Source organism: Barbus barbus (assembly GCF_936440315.1).
Source record: "Barbus barbus genome assembly, chromosome: 38".
Taxonomy (NCBI): Eukaryota; Metazoa; Chordata; class Actinopteri; order Cypriniformes; family Cyprinidae; genus Barbus; species Barbus barbus.
This window is the reverse complement of record NC_136716.1, coordinates 12,138,145-12,159,716: the sequence shown is the minus strand read 5'-3', so window position 1 is coordinate 12,159,716 and position 21,572 is coordinate 12,138,145. Positions and strand designations below refer to the sequence as shown.

The window sequence follows — 21,572 nt, the reverse complement described above, 5'->3', positions numbered from 1 at the left end:
TGCCACTGAGTCTTTAGCTTCTACAATATTATATTTGACTAAAGATTTGGTTATAAATTATATAGTGTGTGCAAATACGTTAATGAGATCCAGAAAGTAAACTTCTGATTCGTCTGATTTAAAGTAAACATGCATCTTTTTGCACAGGGGTTTGTTTTGTGCATCCTAACAGCGACCTTCGTGAAGGCTCAAGAGGCTTTATTTATCATAAATAAACTTTATCAATAAGTCGTGTTTTTAACATACATGTATTTTTGCATGTTTGCATAACATTAGAAGAATAACGTGTAAAGTTGATAAATAATATGGATCGGAGCAACAACAAACGCGGGTGGCCCCGTTTGGAAATTAGTGCTATCATGATATAAAAATGGATCAAACATATGAAACCCCTAAAGCTTATTGATGTGTGATCTCTTTTCTCACTGTGCGCTATAGATGTTCAGAGAGCCACCATATATTGGGATGCTGTTCAGATATCTGTGGTGCTGAAAGAGGATGCAATGGAAGAGGAGGGAGAGATGCATTTGGTTATTTCAATGATAGTTTATCTGTTTCTGGATGGGGAGTGCTGGAAGTGCAGGCTGGTTATGGACAATCCCAGGAGAACGATCAAATTACATATTTATTGGCCGGATACCTTGAAGGATACCTTACAGCTTTGTAAGTTTAATTGACTAACCCTTGTGAAAAAGAACACTTTGGCATACTTTTAAAGAGATTAGACTTGCAGAGACGATCTACTTAAAAATAATGTCAAATTTACACTGCAAAGGTGGCAAAGAATTGCTTCTGATGTGGCATTTAGGTATCTATACATAGACTGCTTAATGCTGCTGGCATAAGTCCATTCACAAAGATTAAACAATGCTTTTATATTAGGGGCTGAGGTGGGTCAGGGCAGGCTTAATTTAGTCTGGTTTTTCTAAATTTACTTCTTTAAAGACACAAGATTATAAAAAACAGTATTTATAATGTACTTTTAATTTGGCATTATTGTAAAGTGCACTTTTTAAAAATTTGTTAAGAAACACAATGTCTGCAAAGTTTTTAAAAAATATACTTTCAAGATCAGAAGTACACTAACCTATTTTTTGAAGTGCACATTCAAAACAATTAAACACTTTTTTCACTACAGAACATAGATCTGAGTTTATTAGTATACTAAAATACATTGCCTTGGGTTTATATTAGTTTAATAATAATAACCAAAGTATACATCATTTCAGTATATTAACATCCCAATAACGTTTTATTCACAGACAGATGATAAACCATTACTATAATATGTATCCTCAGATGATAAAGGATAATAGTGTTATGAAACCTCTGAAATGCTTTATGACGTTAAGTGACATTTATTTTCTAAATTGATTGCACTATTCCAAAATTATAATAATGTCAGGTATGATCAAATATATATGGAAGCATATGTGTAGCAAAATTCTATTTGAAATGTAATATGCAAAATGGCAGTGCAATATGTAAAATGGCAATTTATTTCTGTATTTAAATTTACATTTTCCCGTACATATGTGCAACAATTAGTGCAAAATGAAAATGAAAATTCAATTATATAATTTAAATTTGACATTTTCTACACTAGTTTTAATATGCAAATTAAAAACATATTTTAAAGCTTTATAAGTTGCAAAATTCAAATGAAAAGGTTTTACCCAAATTGATTAGATATGTTTAACATGTCCAAGCAAAAACTGTAGCAAAATTATCATTTAAATGCTGTTCTTCCTAAATGCATTTAGACTTAGGGGTAGGACATTTGGGATTCCATTTTCATTGTGATACCACGTTATAATTGTAGCAAAATTCAGTGAGAATATCAAAATGCATTCTGAGCCAAAGGTGCAGTAAAAGGTGCAGCAAAATGGTGATTTAAATGTCTTTTATTTTTCTTAAATGCATTGACACTTACATATATGATGTTTCAATTGCATTTTCATCAAATACCCCGTGATGAATATAGTTTATGTCATTGTGGATATGAAAATGCATTCCAAGCCGAGCACGCCCCCTACCTGTCAATCATTACATCAAGGCGGGGCTCAGAAACAGGATGCAGGATGCTTTTCACCTGCCTGAACATCTCTCACCGTTTACACTCGGATTGATGCACATAAGCAAACAGACAGTGCTATTCTACACTTATTTACTACCTTACCTTATATTTTATTACTCTTTTATTTTTAATCCATAAAATAGAACGTGTTCCATCATGGCACCTGAACTGTGTGCGCCTGCCACAACATCTCTCACTGTTTGCAGCCATCGGACACCTTGGCTGTGGCATGTTCCGTGACAGCTGCGCCTAGATCTGACTGGTGAACTGTCGTCTGGGGTAGGCACAGTGAAAGTGGCAGCATTTTCTGTATGGTAACGGGCATCAATCGGAGTGTAAAAAGTGAGAAATCTTGAGGCAGGCGCAATGCTTATAGGTGCCACGGGACGTGCGAGAGGAAATAAGGCAACATGTCTACACCTAAAACGAGCGGTGACGTAAGCCCCAGTGGCCTAATGGATAAGGCACTGGCCTCCTAAGCCAGGGATTGTGGGTTCGAGTCCCATCTGGGGTGGAAATATTTTAAACGCTTCTTAGCGATCCAGGTGACACAGAAATCTAACTGTAGGCCGCAATGTGAAACAGCCTTTACAGCAGGTGGAAATCAGCTCTAGCTCTTCAGTCATTACCTGCCACTGAGTCTTTAGCTTCTACAATATTATATTTGAGGCGCAACGCTTATAGGTGCCACGGGACGTGCGAGAGGAAATAAGGCAACATGTCTACACCTAAAACGAGCGGCATGGCAAAAGACAGCAATGAATCCATTATAAACTAGTGATGCTTTCTACAATGGATGCTGCGCTATGCGACACGACAACTGTCGCGTCCGATGTAGACACTGTGTAAGGTGGCAAATAGGCAAATCTGTTTACTTATGTGCATCAATCGGAATGTAAATGGTGAGAGATGTTCAGGCAGGTGAAAAGCATTTGGTTAACGGTGAATATTGACCTATCGTGCGTCCTGTTTCCGAGCCCCGCCTTGATGTAATGATTGACAGGTAGGGGGCGTGCTCGGCTCGGAATGCATTTTCAAATTCACAATGACAAACTATATTCATCGCGGGGTATTTAATGAAAATGCAATTGAAACTTCATATGTGTAAGTGTCAATGCATTTAAGAAAAATAAAAGACAATTATCATACGGTATCACTATGAAAATGCAACCCCAAAAGTGTCCTACCCCTAAGTCTAAATGCATTTAAGAAAATCAGCATTTAAATTAGAATTTTGCCACAGTTTTTGCTTGGACATGTTAAACATATCTAATCAATTTGGGTAAAACATTTTCATTTTAATTTTGCAACTTATAAAGCTTTAAAATGTTTTTAATTTGCATATTAAAACTAGTGTAGAAAAGGGCAAATTTAAATCATATAATTGAATTTTCATTTTCATGTTGCACTAGATGTTGCACATATCTGTGAGAAAATGTAAATTTAAATACAGAAATACATTGCCATTTTACATATTGCATTGCCATTTTGCATATTACATTTCAAATTGAATTTCGCTACACATGTGCTTCCATACTAATACACCTTTTTACATCTAGAGGTTTTAAAGACTTTCAAAATCTTAGAATTTTGTTTTGCATAAACACATATATTACTTAAATTTGTCTTTATTAAACTTCCATTTTTTAAAATAGTGAGCAAGACTCATGGACAAGAACACGAGTGAAATTAAATGGAAGACTGATCCTTTGTGGCATCATATGGGTCTTATAGTGGCTCAGATGGATGGACTGCATGCTGGGGCAGCGTACTGGGCCAAAAGTAGACAGGAAAAGGTCAGGAAACCTGAAATATACATGCATCTGTTTAGATGTACTCATTCTGAGAGTTTGATAACACTCATATAGACATCTATAATCTCTAGTGAACTTTTTATTATTATTATTCATTCATTGACAGTGATATATTGTTAATTTTGTGTTAATGAGGGAAACGCTTGCATTTCAACTCCCAGCCTCTGTCCATGTTTGCGGTTCAGTGGTATTGGGGATTTGCTAGATTTCCAACTCTTCTTCTGACTCCTTCAGAATGCCAGGCACGAGTCACTGTTCTGCTCTTATCAAGGTTAGAGGTAAAATGATGCCTTCACCTTATAAATGTAATCACATATTCTGGATTGGGACCAAAATGTAATGGGAATTTGCCAATGAAAACCCCATGTCAGGGGCTTTCAGTGGCACTAATCTGAATATTTGGGTCTGTCTGTTTTGGAAATGGCTTTGTTTCATTCGCCAACAACCTTTTGTCATTTGTTTTTGCCCATTTTATCTGCAGATGTTACCTGGCTATGAGAATCTGTTACTTGGTCACTCCAGCTGGTACACCTATGTTGCAAGCTTGAGAATCTACAAGCACTGGGACTTGACAAATAAACATAATGGCACAAGCAGACTGTCCTTTAGCAGCTACCCTGGTATTTATTGGCAGATGTTTCTCTTTTATAATTGAAACTAACAATAATTTAGTACTATAAAACTGTTTCTCGCATCAATTCCAGGGATCTTGTCATCTCTGGATTACTTTTATTTGCTGGGAACAGGAGTGTTTGTAACTCAAACCACAAACAACGTGTTCAACTCCTCTCTATTCTCCCTGGTGACCCCAGAGGCTTTGCTTGCCTGGCAAAGGGTGCGTGTAGCACATGCGCTGGCCTGCACAGGGAAGCAGTGGGCCCAAATATTTTCCAAGAACAATTCGGGTGAGACAGAGATGCACAAGGTAAATGTGGATCATTATATGCAAAAATCGTGTTCCGTATCTGCAGTGCTCTGTGGTGTCGTCTTTCATTAGTACAACCAAAGCATACAGTTCTCTAGAATGTGATTGCATGCTGTAGCATTAAATTTCTCACCCTTAGTCCCACCCTCATGCTTTAAAAAAAAAAAGAAGCATGCATTTTATTCTTCTGCTGAACACAAAGGAAGATATTTGGTTATGGTATGGCTGTTTTATTTTCAATTATTTTCTGAATTAATTTTGTCAGGGACCTAGTATATGGTGGTGGATCTGAAAAGTGTTTCACTTGGAAAGCAGATTGAGGATTGGAGTCTGACTGTTGTGGAGCAGATTCCTGGTTTGGTGTTGTACTCAGATCAGTCACATGGTGAGGAGTATTTTCATAACAAGAAAAGTATGATCCATCCATTGGAAATTATTTGGACAGGATGTTAGAAGTAGAAAGCAAAATCACACCCTGAAGGGTGAATTTAACAAGATCATATGCATTACAAATCATCTCAATAGGTTACTGGGCATCCTACAACATACCTTTCCACTCAGACATTTACTGAATGAGCGGTTATGGTGTAATGTGGAAAAAGTATGGGGAATACTTCTCATATGACCTCTGTCCACGTGCTAAAATTTTCCGCAGGGACCAGGGAAAAGTCACTAATCTGGACACCTTGAAATACATAATGAGGTACAATGGTGAGTTTAGGTTTTCTTTTTGGAAATGACTCAAAACTGTTTCTTCAACTAATCTGCCCTCTTGTTAATCTCATTTTTTGATGAACAGTAGCACTTTATCATATTAAATTACAGAAAGGACCCATATTCAAAGAAGCGTCCTTGTAAATCCATCTGCTGCCGAAATGACCTGAGGCTCCGACGACCTCATACAGGGGGTTGTTATGATACTAAGGTACAGAAATAGGTCATTTTGGTCTGTGTGTTATTAATACATAAAAACTATAAAGATATAGTGCAATTCTAATGGAGGCTGCATGCATTTAGGTTACAGATTATCACATGGCCCAGATGTTTTCAGCCGAAGCTGTGAATGGACCCACTACTCAGAATGGTCTTCCACTTTTCTCTTGGAGCCGTTTTAATCGGACAGCTCATCATGGGCTCCCTCAGATGTACAACTTTACGTTCATCAGCATGCAGCCTTTGCTCTTTGGTTCCAGAGATCAAGCCAAGAATAATAGTAGTTTTATACAGTGTATAAACAGCAGTCTAGAGGATACAGATGCAAGAATTGGAAAGGATTTTATCGACTTGGCATCAGATATTTACAAGCAGCTTCATAAAGTCATTGGGTACATTTTTGCCCCATAAAATGTTTTGTGCAACTGAATGCATAATACTTCCAATCAGTGCTGGGCATTTTTATGCAATAAAAGACTACAGTAACAAATATTTGCTCTAACTTGTATATTTGTAATTTATAATTTATGTTAATGATCAGTGTTGGGGGTAACGCATTACAAGTAACGCGAGTTACGTAATAATATTACTTTTTTCAAGTAACTAGTAAAGTAACGTATTACTTTTTAGTTTATAAGAAAATAACTGAGTTACTTTTTTTCCCATTTATTGAATGACAGTGCGCTGTGTGAACATGATGTTACTGTAGTCCTAGACTAAATGTGAATGTGCATTAATTCATCCCACTTGCAAAAAACAGATTTAGTATTCATCAAAATTAATTAAAACAGTGAAATGCAAACTCAGAATATGACGCAAACTGCAATAATTAAATATGTTAAACAACACAAATGTACAGGTCCTTCTCAAAAAATTAGCATATTGTGATAAAGTTCATTATTTTCTGTAATGTACTGATAAACATTAGACTTTCTCAAAAAATTAGCATATCATGAAAAGGTTCTCTAAACGAGCTATTAACCTAATCATCTGAATCAACTAATTAACTCTAAACACCTGCAAAAGATTCCTGAGGCTTTTAAAAACTCCCAGCCTGGTTCATTACTCAAAACCGCAATCATGGGTAAGACTGCCGACCTGACTGCTGTCCAGAAGGCCATCATTGACACCCTCAAGCAAGAGGGTAAGACACAGAAAGAAATTTCTGAACGAATAGGCTGTTCCCAGAGTGCTGTATCAAGGCACCTCAGTGGGAAGTCTGTGGGAAGGAAAAAGTGTGGCAGAAAACACAGCACAACGAGAAGAGGTGACCGGACCCTGAGGAAGATTGTGGAGAAGGGCCGATTCCAGACCTTGGGGGACCTGCGGAAGCAGTGGACTGAGTCTGGAGTAGAAACATCCAGAGCCACCGTGTGCAGGAAATGGGCTACAGGTGCCGCATTCCCCAGGTCAAGCCACTTTTGAACCAGAAACAGCGGCAGAAGCGCCTGACCTGGGCTACAGAGAAGCAGCACTGGACTGTTGCTCAGTGGTCCAAAGTACTTTTTTCGGATGAAAGCAAATTTTGCATGCCATTCGGAAATCAAGGTGCCAGAGTCTGGAGGAAGACTGGGGAGAGGGAAATGCCAAAATGCCTGAAGTCCAGTGTCAAGTACCCACAGTCAGTGATGCTGGTGTTGGTCCACTGTGTTTTATCAAGGGCAGGGTCAATGCAGCTAGCTATCAGGAGATTTTGGAGCACTTCATGCTTCCATCTGCTGAAAAGCTTTATGGAGATGAAGATTTCATTTTTCAGCACGACCTGGCACCTGCTCACAGTGCCAAACCACTGGTAAATGGTTTACTGACCATGGTATTACTGTGCTCAATTGGCCTGCCAACTCTCCTGACCTGAACCCCATAGAGAATCTGTGGGATATTGTGAAGAGAAAGTTGAGAGACGCAAGACCCAACACTCTGGATGAGCTTAAGGCCGCTATCGAAGCATCCTGGGCCTCCATAACACCTCAGCAGTGCCACAGGCTGATTGCCTCCATGCCACGCCGCATTGAAGCAGTCATTTCTGCAAAAGGATTCCCGACCAAGTATTGAGTGCATAACTGAACATAATTATTTGAAGGTTGACTTTTTTTGTATTAAAAACACTTTTCTTTTATTGGTCGGATGAAATATGCTAATTTTTTGAGATGGGAATTTTGGGTTTTCATGAGCTGTATGCCAAAATCATCAATATTAAAACAATAAAAGGCTTGAACTACTTCAGTTGTGTGTAATGAATCTAAAATATATGAAAGTCTAATGTTTATCAGTACATTACAGAAAATAATGAACTTTATCACAATATGCTAATTTTTTAGAAGAACCTGTATCTAATCCCATTTTATTAACCAATGCCTTTGCTGCTTACCTTTGATGATCCAGTTCAACCATACTATTAAGCAAAAATGACTTTAGATAAACAAAAAATTGTGCTTCATTGTTTTTTATTGCTGAAGAGTGTTGAACCCTCATCTCCTGCGTTCTACTTCACAGATGTGAATTTACTTTTCCTTCAGCCTGAGGTTTATTCATTACACTTTTTGGTGTGAAAGGGCTTTTACATTTGCTATGATTAGAACTTCTTGTATTAAAAACAATCAAGCCCTGCTCATGTTTAAAAAGTAACGCAAAAGTAACGTAACGCATTACTTTCCTTTAAAAGTAGCTAAGTAACGTAATTAGTTACTTTTTTAGGGAGTAACGCAATATTGTAATGCATTACTTTTAAAAGTAACTTTCCCCAACACTGTTAATGACAAAGATCATGGTCATAAATATTAACAAATTACCAACAAAATTGATCAATGCAGTCATTTAAGATTAAGATAAATTGAGCTGAACAATGTCAGACTCAGCGGTGCTACTTTTTCACGGGAGAAGCAATAGGGATAGAGGACCTGTTAAAGGGTTACTCCACGCCAAAATGAACATTTTGTCATTAATCACTTACCCCCATGTCGTTCCAAAAGTATGAAAGACATCGTCAGAATAGTTCATCTGCTATCTTTTCTGAGCCTAGACAGTATTATTTATTTGGCAGTCAATGGGACAGTCACAAGCCTCCCGGTTTTCATCCAAAATATTGTAAATTGTGTTACGAAGACGAACGAATATACAATGTAGATTGTTTCACAGCAGCTTCACAATAGTATAAAATTTACATTCTGCTGTAAAGCAGCTCTAACAAGTCAATAGTGTCTTTCTACAGCTCAAGTCAGCTGAGTAGGCTATTGATTCAGTTCAGTTGCATAACTGTGTAAAATTCATCAGTCATACATACAGTAGATTTATGTATGTATGTATACACTGCTCCGGGTGTGTGTGTGTGTGTGTGTTTGTTCACTACTCACTGCTGTGTGTGTGCACTTGGATGGGTTAAATGCAGAGCACAAATTGGGTCAGAGTGTGTGTGTGTGTGCGCGAGTATGGGTGATCATCATACTTTGCCACACGTCACGTCCAATATGTGCATATGCATGTACAGTATGTGATATGACACATACTATGACACAGTGCTATGGCAAACTCCTGTGCTCCACTGTGCTCTGAACAAGCAAAAGACGCATGACTGTAGTGTTTTACATTTTTCACATCTGTGTGTAGTTTGGCGTGTATGTGGCTAGTTATTTTATGTTTGTGTGTATACAATTAATACAATTAATTATAAAATACAATTAAAAAAAAAAGTTAAAACAGTATTCAAAGAAGCGTTTGCTTTTGCAAGATGTGTGTGATGTTTTATATGTTGTGTGTTTTGTGGTTTTGTGTGTAGACTTTTGAGAAATGGAGCCATAGTTTAAAAAACTGTGTGTAAAATTTTTTTAAAAACTGTAAAATTGTAGCAATGTTTGTTTGGAAGCATCAACACATCTTGCAGTCGGACTTTGATCTGGCTTTGAAGTGTGTGTGTGTGTGTGTGTGTGTGTGAGTGTTTGCCACATTGAGAATGTTGTATAGACTCACCCCTTCATTTATGTGTAGGCCTATGTATGATCTGCATTGTGTTGAATTTATAGATTTTTATTGCATTTATTGATTTTTATTTTTATTCTCTCTCGCGCACTCTCTCCGTGTTCGCTTCACTTTTGTCCATCCCGGCGCCTCATAGTATTAATGATGAAGCGGGGGGTTTCAGTCAGATGGATGCACACGTGCTGCGCTGCTTAATAATGTATAATAAATATAAACCCCCTGTGTTTGAGCTGCGTCCCAGTTATGAGCCAGAAATATCCATATTTTATTTCACGATGCCTTTATCAGATAATGTGGCCCACCTGAAGCTGATTTTGCACAGAGGGAAGTTCTTGGATCATCAGCACACCATTAATGGGTTAAATCTCTTTAAATTATATTTTACATGTAGATAATTTAGCGTATTTGAATAATAATGATAACTTTTTGGTTATTATTGACTATATACTTGTTTAATAATTAAAGATTTAATAATAATGAAACCATGTTTAACTTTCTGAATTTGTAACTTTTTAATTTAGAGTAAAAAAAAAATCAGAATATTTTATTAATATATTATTTGTATATTAAGGTTTTTTATATTATATTTATTACATTGTTCGGATAACAAAACAGTCGATTAAGCATGTAAACCAGGAACCGTCAAATATTTAAAAAATATATATAAATTTAAAATGTCAAAATTAACATTCTGTCATTTACTCACCCTCATGTCACACCAAACCTGTATGCATTTCTTTCTTCTGTGGAGCACAAAAGAAGATATTTTAAAGAACGCTGGAGACCAAACAACATTGGAGCCCTTTGACGTCCATTGTTCAGACACTTAAACATTTCCTCAGATATCTTTTTTCTATGTTTCACAGAAGAAAGTAAGTCATAAAGGTTTGGAACAACATGAGGGTGAGTAAATAATGACAGAACTTTAATTTTTGGGTGGAGTATCTCTTTAATGTTAGGATACTTGTTAAATGACCAAAGTGTAATGAGGCCTACGATAATCCAAATAAAGCATCCATATCTTATAGATCTGATCTGTCAGAATGTAGAGCACATGCCAGGAGTTCCAGTGGGACCAAAGCAAATATCACCATAAGCCAACTCTTGTGTGAAGGGGTCTTATCACTGACCCACTGCAATAAAATGTTTTCTTCTGGCAGCAAAGGTTAATATATTACATAATTTCCTGTTGGCAGATGGCTTTATGGATTTGCTTCAAAGGCCCAAATCTAATAAACCTGAATGTAATTCTAATTGGATGCCAAATATAATTTTTCAATATTTCCAATACCTACAACCTGCAACAAGGTACCTATTTCTGTTTTACATTTTTCCTTTTTTCTTTGTGATTTTGGGGTGAAATGCTGTGAGCTTTGCGCATATACAGTATGCTATTTGTTTTTAGCTCCCATTTACTCTTTTAATCGTACAGCACTGAGGCATACAAAAAGTATTTGACTTAACAGATGGTACTCTGCCTTCACAGTATCCTCCCCCTCCCAAGCTATTCTCTTATATTCCCTCTTATTCCACACTTAAAGTACCTCCATCCCCACAGTAAGTGATGAGGCACAGACGATCCCCAATCACAGCTGAGTTATGGCTGCTGCGGTGTTTTGTGCTCTCTCGCTGCTCATGTCACTCTTCTAATGAGATTAGAGTCATGGCACCTTGAAGACTCTCAGCCCTCTGCACAAAAATATCTATGGAGGCTTCTCTGTTCTATTCCTGGCCTGGTCTGTTCTTCATTGGTAGTTTACATGCAATGCAAAGAGTTTTAAGGTTATAGAATCATTGTGAGATGATTGTGAGAAATAATTGATTGTGAGAAATCATTGTGCCAGAAAATAGTTTGTAATCGAGAAATTCTAACTGGAAATTCTGTCATGATTTTCTCACCCTCATGTCGTTCCAAAACAGTATGACTTAATTTTTTCTGTGGAACATAAAAGAAGATATTTTGAAGAATGTTGGTAACCAAACGGTTTTGGTTCCCATTGACTTAAATTGGGGTTTTTTTTGGTTTTTTTGTCTATACAGTTGAAGTCAGTGGGAAATAATACTGTTTGGTTACTATAATGTTTCAAAATATCTTCTTTTATGTTGAAGAAAGAAAATCTCATGATTTTGGAATGAAATGAGGGTGAGTAAATGTTGACAGATATTTCATTTCTAGGTGAACTACCCCTTTAAGACGTGTCTTACTTGAGGAGGTATTGACTAATATTACAGTGAATTTTATTAGGTAGTTTCTCTACATCTTGAATGAGAATGTGCTTTTAACATAAGCCAGAATTGCTGAAGTTCAAATAGTTTTTTCGGCTTTTTTATAGCATGCTGTGAGGCTTTACATGGCACAGGTTATTATGCAGTTCTGTTTTGAAATTAATAAGCTCTTTGTTTGCTTACCAGGAATTTCCCATGGGATGCAGCTAGTTCCCCATCGGGACCTGGTTCTTATACTTCCTTGTGCAACTGCAGAGTTAAATGTTAACACAAGATAAGCACGGATAGATGAATTTGAATTTAGACGGCTGAATTCTGTGCATTTAAGGCATATACAGTAGTATTATGTGTAAAATCCCCTTTGCGTTCTCTTGTTCTTGTGAAATCCCGAGCGGGGGTACAGCAAATGATGTTCTGTGCTACTTTTGTCTGTGAGATTTTATGGAGCTAATGGAAATATTTTGATGCTTTTCAACTCTGTATGTGATCATTTGTTTGGTGTGTGCTGTTTGTGTCCATTCTGTGAAATCTAGAGCGAGTCACATGCAGGGTCCAATATTAATGGAAGGTGAAATAAGAAAATTTACCAGGCATACATATTTCATATTGGCCATGCAACTGTATTTGTTTATTTTAAACTATACAATACTGTTCAATAATAATAAATAAATAAATAACAATACTACTTTTATTTAGCAAGGTCACATTAAATTGATGGGGAAAAAAAACAAGAAAAGACATTTGATAATTTTACAAAAGATTTCTATTTCAAATAATGCTGTTATCTTGAACTTTCTATTCATCTAAGAACCCACAAAAAATATTAACTATTTAATATGAACTACCTGAGTATCTAATTAACTATTACCGGCACAACTGTTTTCAGTATTGATAATAACAAGAAATATATATATATTAGTTAAATGTTAACGCAAGATGAGCATGGATAGTATTATCGTTATAATTATCGATATCGACTGATATGAAAAAAATGATCGTGATAATCTTTTGGCCAGCCCTAGGCTACATGATAAATAACTTTTTGTGTAGGTATGTTCTTCACGTTCATGTTGTGAATCTGCAGTGAGTTATCTAATTTATGCTTTCTTCTTTCTCTATTACAGTGGTTTGATAACATTGCAGTGCCTCTTTTCAGTCTTGCCAACATCTTCCTCGTTCTTTTTACCTTTTTCACCCTTGTGTGCTTCTGTGCACTCCCTTTTTCTCTTACTGCTCTTTGTGGGTTTTGAGTGCTCATGCCCTGGGCTCAGTTGTGTAATGTTCCCTGTAGGGCATGTTGTAGCCTACATGATGTCCTGCTCTTGCTAGAGCTGTGTCGAGCTCTTAAGTTTAATTCATTGCGGAGAGGAGACCCTCAGCCATTCTGGGACAAATACTGTGGCCATGCTAATCTGACCTGCGCTCTCTGTCACTTTCCACATGCCCTTTCCTTTAATGTTCTTTTCTCTCTTGTGCCAAGTCACATTTTTATCCCCTGGAGTTATGTACTGTTCAGAGCATCCTGTACATCTGTTAATCAGCTTCAGCTCTGAGTCAGTGCTACATTTACATAGGGAATTTCCTAACAGTCGCCACATTATTAAATATTAACAATATCTAATATTAAATAGTAATTTAAATACTCAATAGTAAAATGTTAAGTACATTAAGATTAAATTATGTGACTTTATTTTTTAAATAATATTACGCCTACATATTTGATGAAATTATGTTTATACATTTATATGGCACATAATGAAACATCTAATCATTGAGAGAGCTGTGATCTGTTTGTGTAGGATGAAAAATCGTTGATGTGTTTTTTGTTTGTTATTTTTACCGCTTTCGTCTGCGTTTTTGCATCGATCAGCTGCTCGCAGATTACGGACAGCTTGTAAACCATTTACTAAATATATAGCAACTAAAATGTACCTCAGAATAAAAGTAGCCACAGCTGTGAACCTGCTGATTTTGAGTAATTTATTGTATTAAATGAATGCAAATAAAAATAAATGTTAAATAATTATATACACACACCAATTAATTTTATATATATATATATATATATATATATATATATATAAACAATACATAAATAGTGCTCACTTTAAAAACACAAAAAATTGAGAAACACTGTTGAATATATTTAGCAAATCTCAAAATAAATGTTTTTTATACTGTACGTTATAATGTAGTGATGCCTAAATTAATTTGTTGAATTTACAGCAATTCATTTTACTTTTTAGTGTTTTGTTTTAAATTTATTTGGAATTTCAATATTGACACATATCTAGGCGAAACAACATATAAACTGTAACCAAATCCAAGTTCAGTTTTTAAAAGCAAAGTGTGTCTGTGCCTTGTCTTGGAGGAGGCAGAATTCTACAACATCACACCGCTGATTAAATTAATCAAAGAGAGGATTCTTGAGCGAGACTCCAGGGCCACACAGGTAATTGGCAGGGCCTTTATCATGCCTCCATGTATCTTAAAAAAAAAAAAAAAGCATTTTTTTTCATTGGTATCCATTTTTTCAGCTTCTTCACTTTCTCAGCACTGTGTTTCTGTCCATCTCAGTTTCTACTGTACAGTAATGACTGTATTTGTGTCCTCATGCAACAGCCGTCAGTTTCCCGCCCACTCTTGCTTTTCTTTCCATAACTAGCCTTTTGGCATCATCCTCTGCTTTCCCACCTCATTCCTTTTTTACGCTTCACCAGTCTTTACCCTCTCTCTCTGTCTCTCATACAGCAGGTACCACCAAAACACGTGTACCGGGTGTTGCAGTGTCAGGAAGAGGAGCTGACCCAGATGGTGTCCACCATGTCAGACGGCTGGAAGTTCGAGCAGGTCAGCGTGCGCGCCAGCCGAAAACCCCGCCCAGGACTGCTCTGAACTGTGGGTTGGACTGACTCGGAATCAATTTCCTTTCCCCTGATCCTAATGCTCCCAGTGTCCAATTCTCCCCTCAGATTCAGAGTCCAATAATGTAGCTAAAGTGTGAAATTAAACTTTTTTTACATTTGCATTCAACTGGATTTTACATGGTCAGTTGCACCAAACCCTCTTTTTTGCAAAATGACAAATTATGATATTATTCCGGCTTTGTCAATATGCAGTTTTGCATATCCCCACTGACATTGTGCACATAAGACAGGAGAAAAACTACATATTTTGAAGTAATAAGGCTGATTTATCATCCACCATGTATCAATCAGATGTGTTTCTTAAAGGGACAGTTCACCCAAAAATGAACATTGTAATTTTACTCAGAGTCATGCCGTTCCAATCTGGTATGCATTTCTTTTTTCTGTGAAAGACATAATTTTTGTAGAACATTTGTAATTGAACAACATTGATGCCTATTTCCATTACATGAACAAAATCTAGCAAACAGATATTTCTCAAAATATCATATTTTGTGCTGCACAGAAGAAAGTAAGTCATACAGGTTTGGAAGAACATGAGCGTGAGTAAATGATGACAGTTCATGTTTGGCTGAACTATCCATTTAAACTAGCCCCTTTCAATGCAGTGCTCATGGTGTGAGACACTAAAAAACAGCATGAGACATGATGCAACATCCAAAAACATCTATCTGATGTACATAGACCAACATTTAAAAAGGTTCAACATTTAAATATATCAATGCTAACAAGTAAGGGATATTGTACATCCAGCCAGCATTATTTTGCAATAACCGGCTGGATGTACATTATCCTGCGTATTACACAGTTACTTGCCACGTAAGTAAATAATTAGACACAATATTGATTTAAGTTCAAATATTCAAATGAAAAGCTTCTGTGAAGAAAGCAGTTGCTAGCAAGTGGCAAGGATACGGTGCCGTCTGATACCACTCATTGCACAACATTTCACCACATAGGCGATAAAAGATATTGATTTAAGACTTACCAGTTTGTTAGTTATCTTATCCATTAAAGTTTGCAAAACAATCTTTGCAAAATGGCAGAAGCTTCGTTTGTATGAAACCAGAGAGTGAGTCCGCAATACCAGGATGACATAAATAAATAATTTGGATGCATAATATTGAATTGAGTTCCAGGATTTTATTAGCTAACCAAACACAAAGTTTCCACCAAGAAATGATGTTCCCAGCAAGCGAATAGCACTGACTGCAGTTACCTGGATGAGCCTGTGTTTTTAGTTTTAACCGGTTGTTATCGTGGAATAACAGACCTCGGAATTTCGTGACTGACCACACTAAACTCCTCTCTGAGAAGTTGTCTACTAATTATTTTTGCTTTAAAGCACAGCCATAAAAAAACATTGGAGCTAAATCAAACTCAAAAGAAAATTAAGTAAAACTCATCAATAGACTAGTCAGTTGGTGGAAGACTAACTAAAACCAACCTGACCTATCTCTAATGAAAGCAATGAAGATGTTTTTGGTTCAGCTGACCAGGCATTGGATCCATCTTGATGTTTTCCTTTATTTCCTCACCCCTTTCCTCTAATCTCAAGTATGTGTCATAATGAAAGACCTCTCTCTCTCTCTTCTTGGCTGTTCTTTCCTTTTCAAGATGGTGAACATTGGCTCATTTTACAGCTATGGAACAGAGGACCAGGCTGAATTTCTCTGTGTGGTGTCAAAAGAGCTGCAAACCACGGGTGGAGGTTTGGGGACAGAACAGAGCCACAAGACTAAGGTTGGAGCACCTACAGACAAATAAACTCATTTTATGCTCTCTGTGCCATCTCACAAACACTGTAAAGCACAGTGACTCATTCCTCAAAAACATGCTTACAACCTACAAAATCTGCATCTCTTAATCTCATTCCACATCAATAGCCTTAATATCCATTCGCACACCGATTCTTCACATATTCATAGTTTTCCTTGCCTTTTATGAGAACAATGCACTGAAATGAAATACCCTTCACCTCCTAATAACTCCCAAGCATGATTTTCCTTTGAAAGTAACTATTCATAAGTGTGCAGACAAACTGTTGTGCACCTTGAATAAATATAACTTTAAAATGGGATTTTTAGCACAGGTCATCAGACCAGAAATGATGACCGAATGACTCAACCAAATGACTCCTTAATTTTTATCACAGCGTTTGTTCCATAAAATGCCATTGAGTCACTGCCATCTCCACCCATATCCACATCTTCAGCAAACATTATATTTGTATTACATGGAATATACAAGGAGGCATATTTCGCACTCTACGCTATTCATATCAGAAATGATTAGTAATTATTTCTGTAGACATACACTGCCGTTCAAAAGACTGGGGTCTGTAATATTTTTTGGTTTTTGAAGTTGTTTTTCAAGTCTCTTGATCAAAAATATAACAAAAACAGCAATTTTGTAAAATATTACAATGTAAGATAGCTGTTTTAAAGGGATCATGGAATTGAGAATCAAGAGTTTTACAAACATTGAAGAGATTGCTCTTCAATGAAAACATAATGCAAGTATGTATACCGAAAAGTAAGCAATCAAGCAAGCAAAAATAATTACTACACTGAAACAGACTGTTGCAATTGCTGCACTGTTTTGATTTCCTGACTCTGGATCTGATTTGGGCTGAAAAATATTTACGGCTCTATCACAGCCCTTGCCATCTCGAGTTTCAGAACACAGGACATGCTGTAAAAGTGGGTATGGATATGGTGTGACGAAGTTAGCCAATCACAGAATTTGGCTTTTACTTCTGTTTCAGCAAGGTTTTTACAAATATTAGACCTTTTTGGTGCAAGAAAAACAAAAAAAAGTGTCAACTTTATGAACTAACCTTCATTTCATGAACCTTTAGTACATTTTAAAATGGAATTTATTCCTGTGTTGTGAAGCACAGTTTTCAGCAGCCATTACTCCAGTCTTCAGTGTCACATGATCCTTCAGAAATCATTCTAATTTGCCGATTTGGTGCTCAAACGTTTCTTATTATTTATATTGAAAACAGCCGTTCAACTAAATATTTTTGTGGATACTGTGATACTTTTTTCAGGAGATTCAGAACAGCATTTATTTGATCTTTTGTAACACTATAAATTTCTTTGTTACTTTTGGTCAATTTGATGCATAATTTATGAATATAATATAATTCATTCATTTAAAAAAAAATCTTATTGACCACAAACACTTGAAAGGTAGTGTATTTCTGCGTCTATAATGCCTTTTCCAACTCTCTTGCAGCTGTTCCAGATCCATGGGTCCCGGATGTAGGATACAAAGAATTTAATTTTTCTAGATACCCATTTTATCATGTGCTCATGATGCTGTTTTTATAGCCATACTTTTTTAGATTTGTTGACTTGAACAACGGGTATTAGCGGGAGACAAGAACTTCACATCCAGCAAAAAATGTCATTGTTTTAAATTGAAATGTTCCTGAAAACAAAAGTCACCTAAGGTATTAAAGACACAGTTACTGACAGTTACTATCTTAGTACATGTCCTGTTACCAAAGAGTGCAACCTAGTTATGGGATAAAACTTCAGTAAATATAATGCATTTAAACAAACACTAAAGAACATCAGGAAATACATTGTCATCAATGATGATAAGACTGTGTGAACATGAGACAGTCATCAGTTATGTAGTAAATTTAGAGTTTAGGTTTTGCACATTTACTATTGTAGAAGAAGGGCGGCTCTGCTACATGAACAGGTCACGTCCTGTTCCATTTAGCATTAGCTGTGGGTAAAGTGCCAGCAGTGTCACCCTGGCAGACCACCAGAAGTGCACTTTAGCCCCATTTACAGTCTGAGGCAGTTCATTTTGATAGTCATTGGCGCCAACTAGAAGGTCAGGGTGTCATTAGAGGTCACTGGGATATTGTGGTTCTGGTTGTGTTTGTATACTGTATATGGATTTTTAATAGGTCCTAGGCTCAGTTTACTTAAAATGAAGTTCAGATAATGTGCTGGAATATGATACTGTGTCACTTGCTTATGTGTTTTGTGTGAAGGCTAGATTTCTTTCAAAGGAACAAAGCCTGGCAATCAAAATCGTTCAAATCAACATGCCTCAATTCAACAAATGATCAAGCACCTTTTGCTCCCTTTAGCCTACAGCTGTGCAAATTAGCATTCTTTGAAATTTGTATGTGCTGTGGGCTGGTTTGAATGCCTAAGCTTGTTGATTATTAAATATGCTTAAATATTTTGCACAAATTTGCAAAGATACAATGCCCCAAATGTGCCTAAAACCCTCTGTTACAAATTCTCTATAAACCACGGCCTCACAGGGATTCTTGCTTTTATAAAACGGTTATTCCATTTACGTAACAAGGTTTCACAAAATAAAACAAAGCAAATAAAATGTAATGATATCCTCAGAAACTGTTGTGGTTGCAACAAAGCGGTGTATGTTTGTAGAGTAATTTACAACAGCTTCGAACGTGGCTCAACCAATCAGAATCAAGGATCGGAACTATCCGTTTTATAAGCTATCTTATGAAATAGCCTACCTTTTGATGTTCATTTCATATTATAGTAGTAGAGAGAACGATATGATGGGTGCACATGCCACTTGAACTGAGGCACTAAAGCGATTGCTCATGCCGCATTAAAGAGCATCAAATATTGTTTGAATTTTGTTATGAATTAGGCCAAATTTTAAAGCTGATATTTATTAAAATGTAACTGAGCACAAAGCTTATTGCAATTACTGGATGGCAAGTACACTACAAATAATATGAAGTTCACGCATCAACAGAACACGGCATATAGACGAAAGATCTTGAGAAGGCATAGTATCGATTATAAACGATAAGCGTTAATGATATTGCCAATATCTACATAGCTGACAGCTTTAACTGTTGTAGTTTGTTCAAGTTAGCAGGTGTGCCGTCAGTGCTGGTGTTTGGCAAAGATGAGAACCGTTTTTCCACTAAAACTTTGATGCGCATCATCTCAGTTTATTACGTCAACATAAAAGATGTGATCGCAAAACAATCAGGAAGAAAGGCATTGCATGCAAATTTTTAAAGGGGTCATATGACGCAATTTCATGTTTTCCTTTGTCTTTGGCGTGTTACAAGCTATTCATGCACATATAAGATCCTTAAAGTCGCAAAGATTAATGTCTCAAACAGATGAGATATTCTATTATAATGAGATATTCTAAAATTTAAGACTCATCCACGCCCTCCTAAAATGCCTCATTCAAACACACCCCCACATGTCTACGTCACTGTGTGGGAAGATTTGCATAACACCGCCCAAATGTTTAGGCAAAGAAGGCGTAACTTTTATTCTCACTGTAGTATAGTTGCCATCGCTGCCATGAAAGCTGATATTCCAAATATGGTTAGGGGCGTAACATTTCAGTCACATACTTAGGGTACTTGGCCAATCACAACACACTGGATACCTGGCCAATCAGCGCTTATTAGAACGATGAACTTTGTAAAAATCAATGCGTTTCAGAAAGGCAGGGCAGAGAGGAGCAACAATAATTTACGGTATGTGGAAAATAATGTTTTTTTAACCTTAAACTACGTTAAAAACGCATTGCATTATACCAAATAAGTTTCTTTTTAGCAATGTCATCTGACCCCTTTAAAACATAGCATGTAAAGTTATAGTCTCCAGTGGCGATCTCAGCAAAAATTTCACTCACAAATTAATATTTTTGGTCTCAGTCTGGAGCCCTGTATATACAATATATATGCTAAAAATAGCCTTGAGACCAGTCAATTAAAAATTAAGAAATGCTTTGTTCTGAGGTCATGCTTCATCTGTTTGCAGATGCCACTTGGTTTGATATTTCCCATTTAATGCAGTAAAATTCATTTTTAAATGTGAGTTAAGTGTTTAGAAACAAATAATTTTGATTATTTGTCATGTTTGATGACAGCATTATCATTGTCTTTTTGTAAACATTTAATCTGTTTGTAATCGCAACAAGACCTCTTATTATAACTGCATTTATACAGAGGAAAGAGGTGTTTGCAAACACAATTTTGTAGCTCTGTGCGTTACTGGATCAATCAATTCTTATTCTGTCCCCATCAGCTACTGGTATGTTCCAGAACTGGGAGCATAATTGTTTCTAGACACAGAATAGTAACAAAGATATCAAACTCTTACTGTGTAAACTGATGTAGAAGCAGCTAAAGTTTTGATACAACACATATCTTACTAGTGTGTCAGTGTCAGTATTAATCTCTTTAAATTTGTACTGGTGTGTTGAACAAATCTTATCACTGCACTGAATTTCAGAAGTATGTTTTAGTTTTAAAGTGCATCTTTTATGTGTTAATAGCATCCTTTTATATACCCTTTTTTATAATCATACCGTGCCATTCATCTGTATTTATTTTGGTCTAATGTCAGATTATGTTACTTGTCAGGGCACAGGTAATGTTATGGTTTATATTGAATTTTATTCGGTAGGCACACAATGTTCATTTTATTTTTTTATGCCTTTGTTACATGTATTTTACATTTTCCAGTCAAAAAAAAAAAAAATGTCAGTGTCATCAAAATGAAGTCTTTTTCTTTTCCCACCCGCTTTATATTGTTTTTGTCAAATGTTATATTTATGTGCATTGTTTATACCATACTTCCGCTCTGAGCTCTCAAATTATATTTATTTATTAAATATGGGATGTGTATTGGCTTAATTTATTTTTCTTGGTGTTT

The 21,572-nt window shown here is 36.3% G+C and overlaps 1 protein-coding gene and 1 pseudogene across 2 annotated transcripts; both read left to right on the top strand.

Moving 5' to 3' along the window:
• Window positions 1-82: 82 nt before the first annotated feature.
• Window positions 83-6,160, top strand: LOC306858133 (phospholipase B-like 1; annotated as a pseudogene). The gene is made up of 11 exons: window positions 83-96; window positions 439-663; window positions 1,263-1,317; window positions 3,778-3,873; window positions 4,097-4,162; window positions 4,373-4,511; window positions 4,596-4,816; window positions 5,090-5,201; window positions 5,342-5,537; window positions 5,642-5,741; window positions 5,834-6,160. The product of its transcript is annotated as a phospholipase B-like 1 (transcript).
• Window positions 6,161-12,883: 6,723 nt separating this feature from the next.
• Window positions 12,884-16,641, top strand: LOC306858132 (BTB/POZ domain-containing protein KCTD5-like; the record flags this gene model as incomplete). The annotated part of the gene is made up of 4 exons (XM_079398529.1): window positions 12,884-12,896; window positions 14,281-14,399; window positions 14,699-14,797; window positions 16,492-16,641. The coding sequence occupies 4 exons, from the start codon at window positions 12,884-12,886 to the stop codon at window positions 16,639-16,641; spliced, it is 381 nt and encodes a 126-aa protein (XP_079254655.1).
• Between the last annotated feature and the right edge of the window lie 4,931 nt (window positions 16,642-21,572).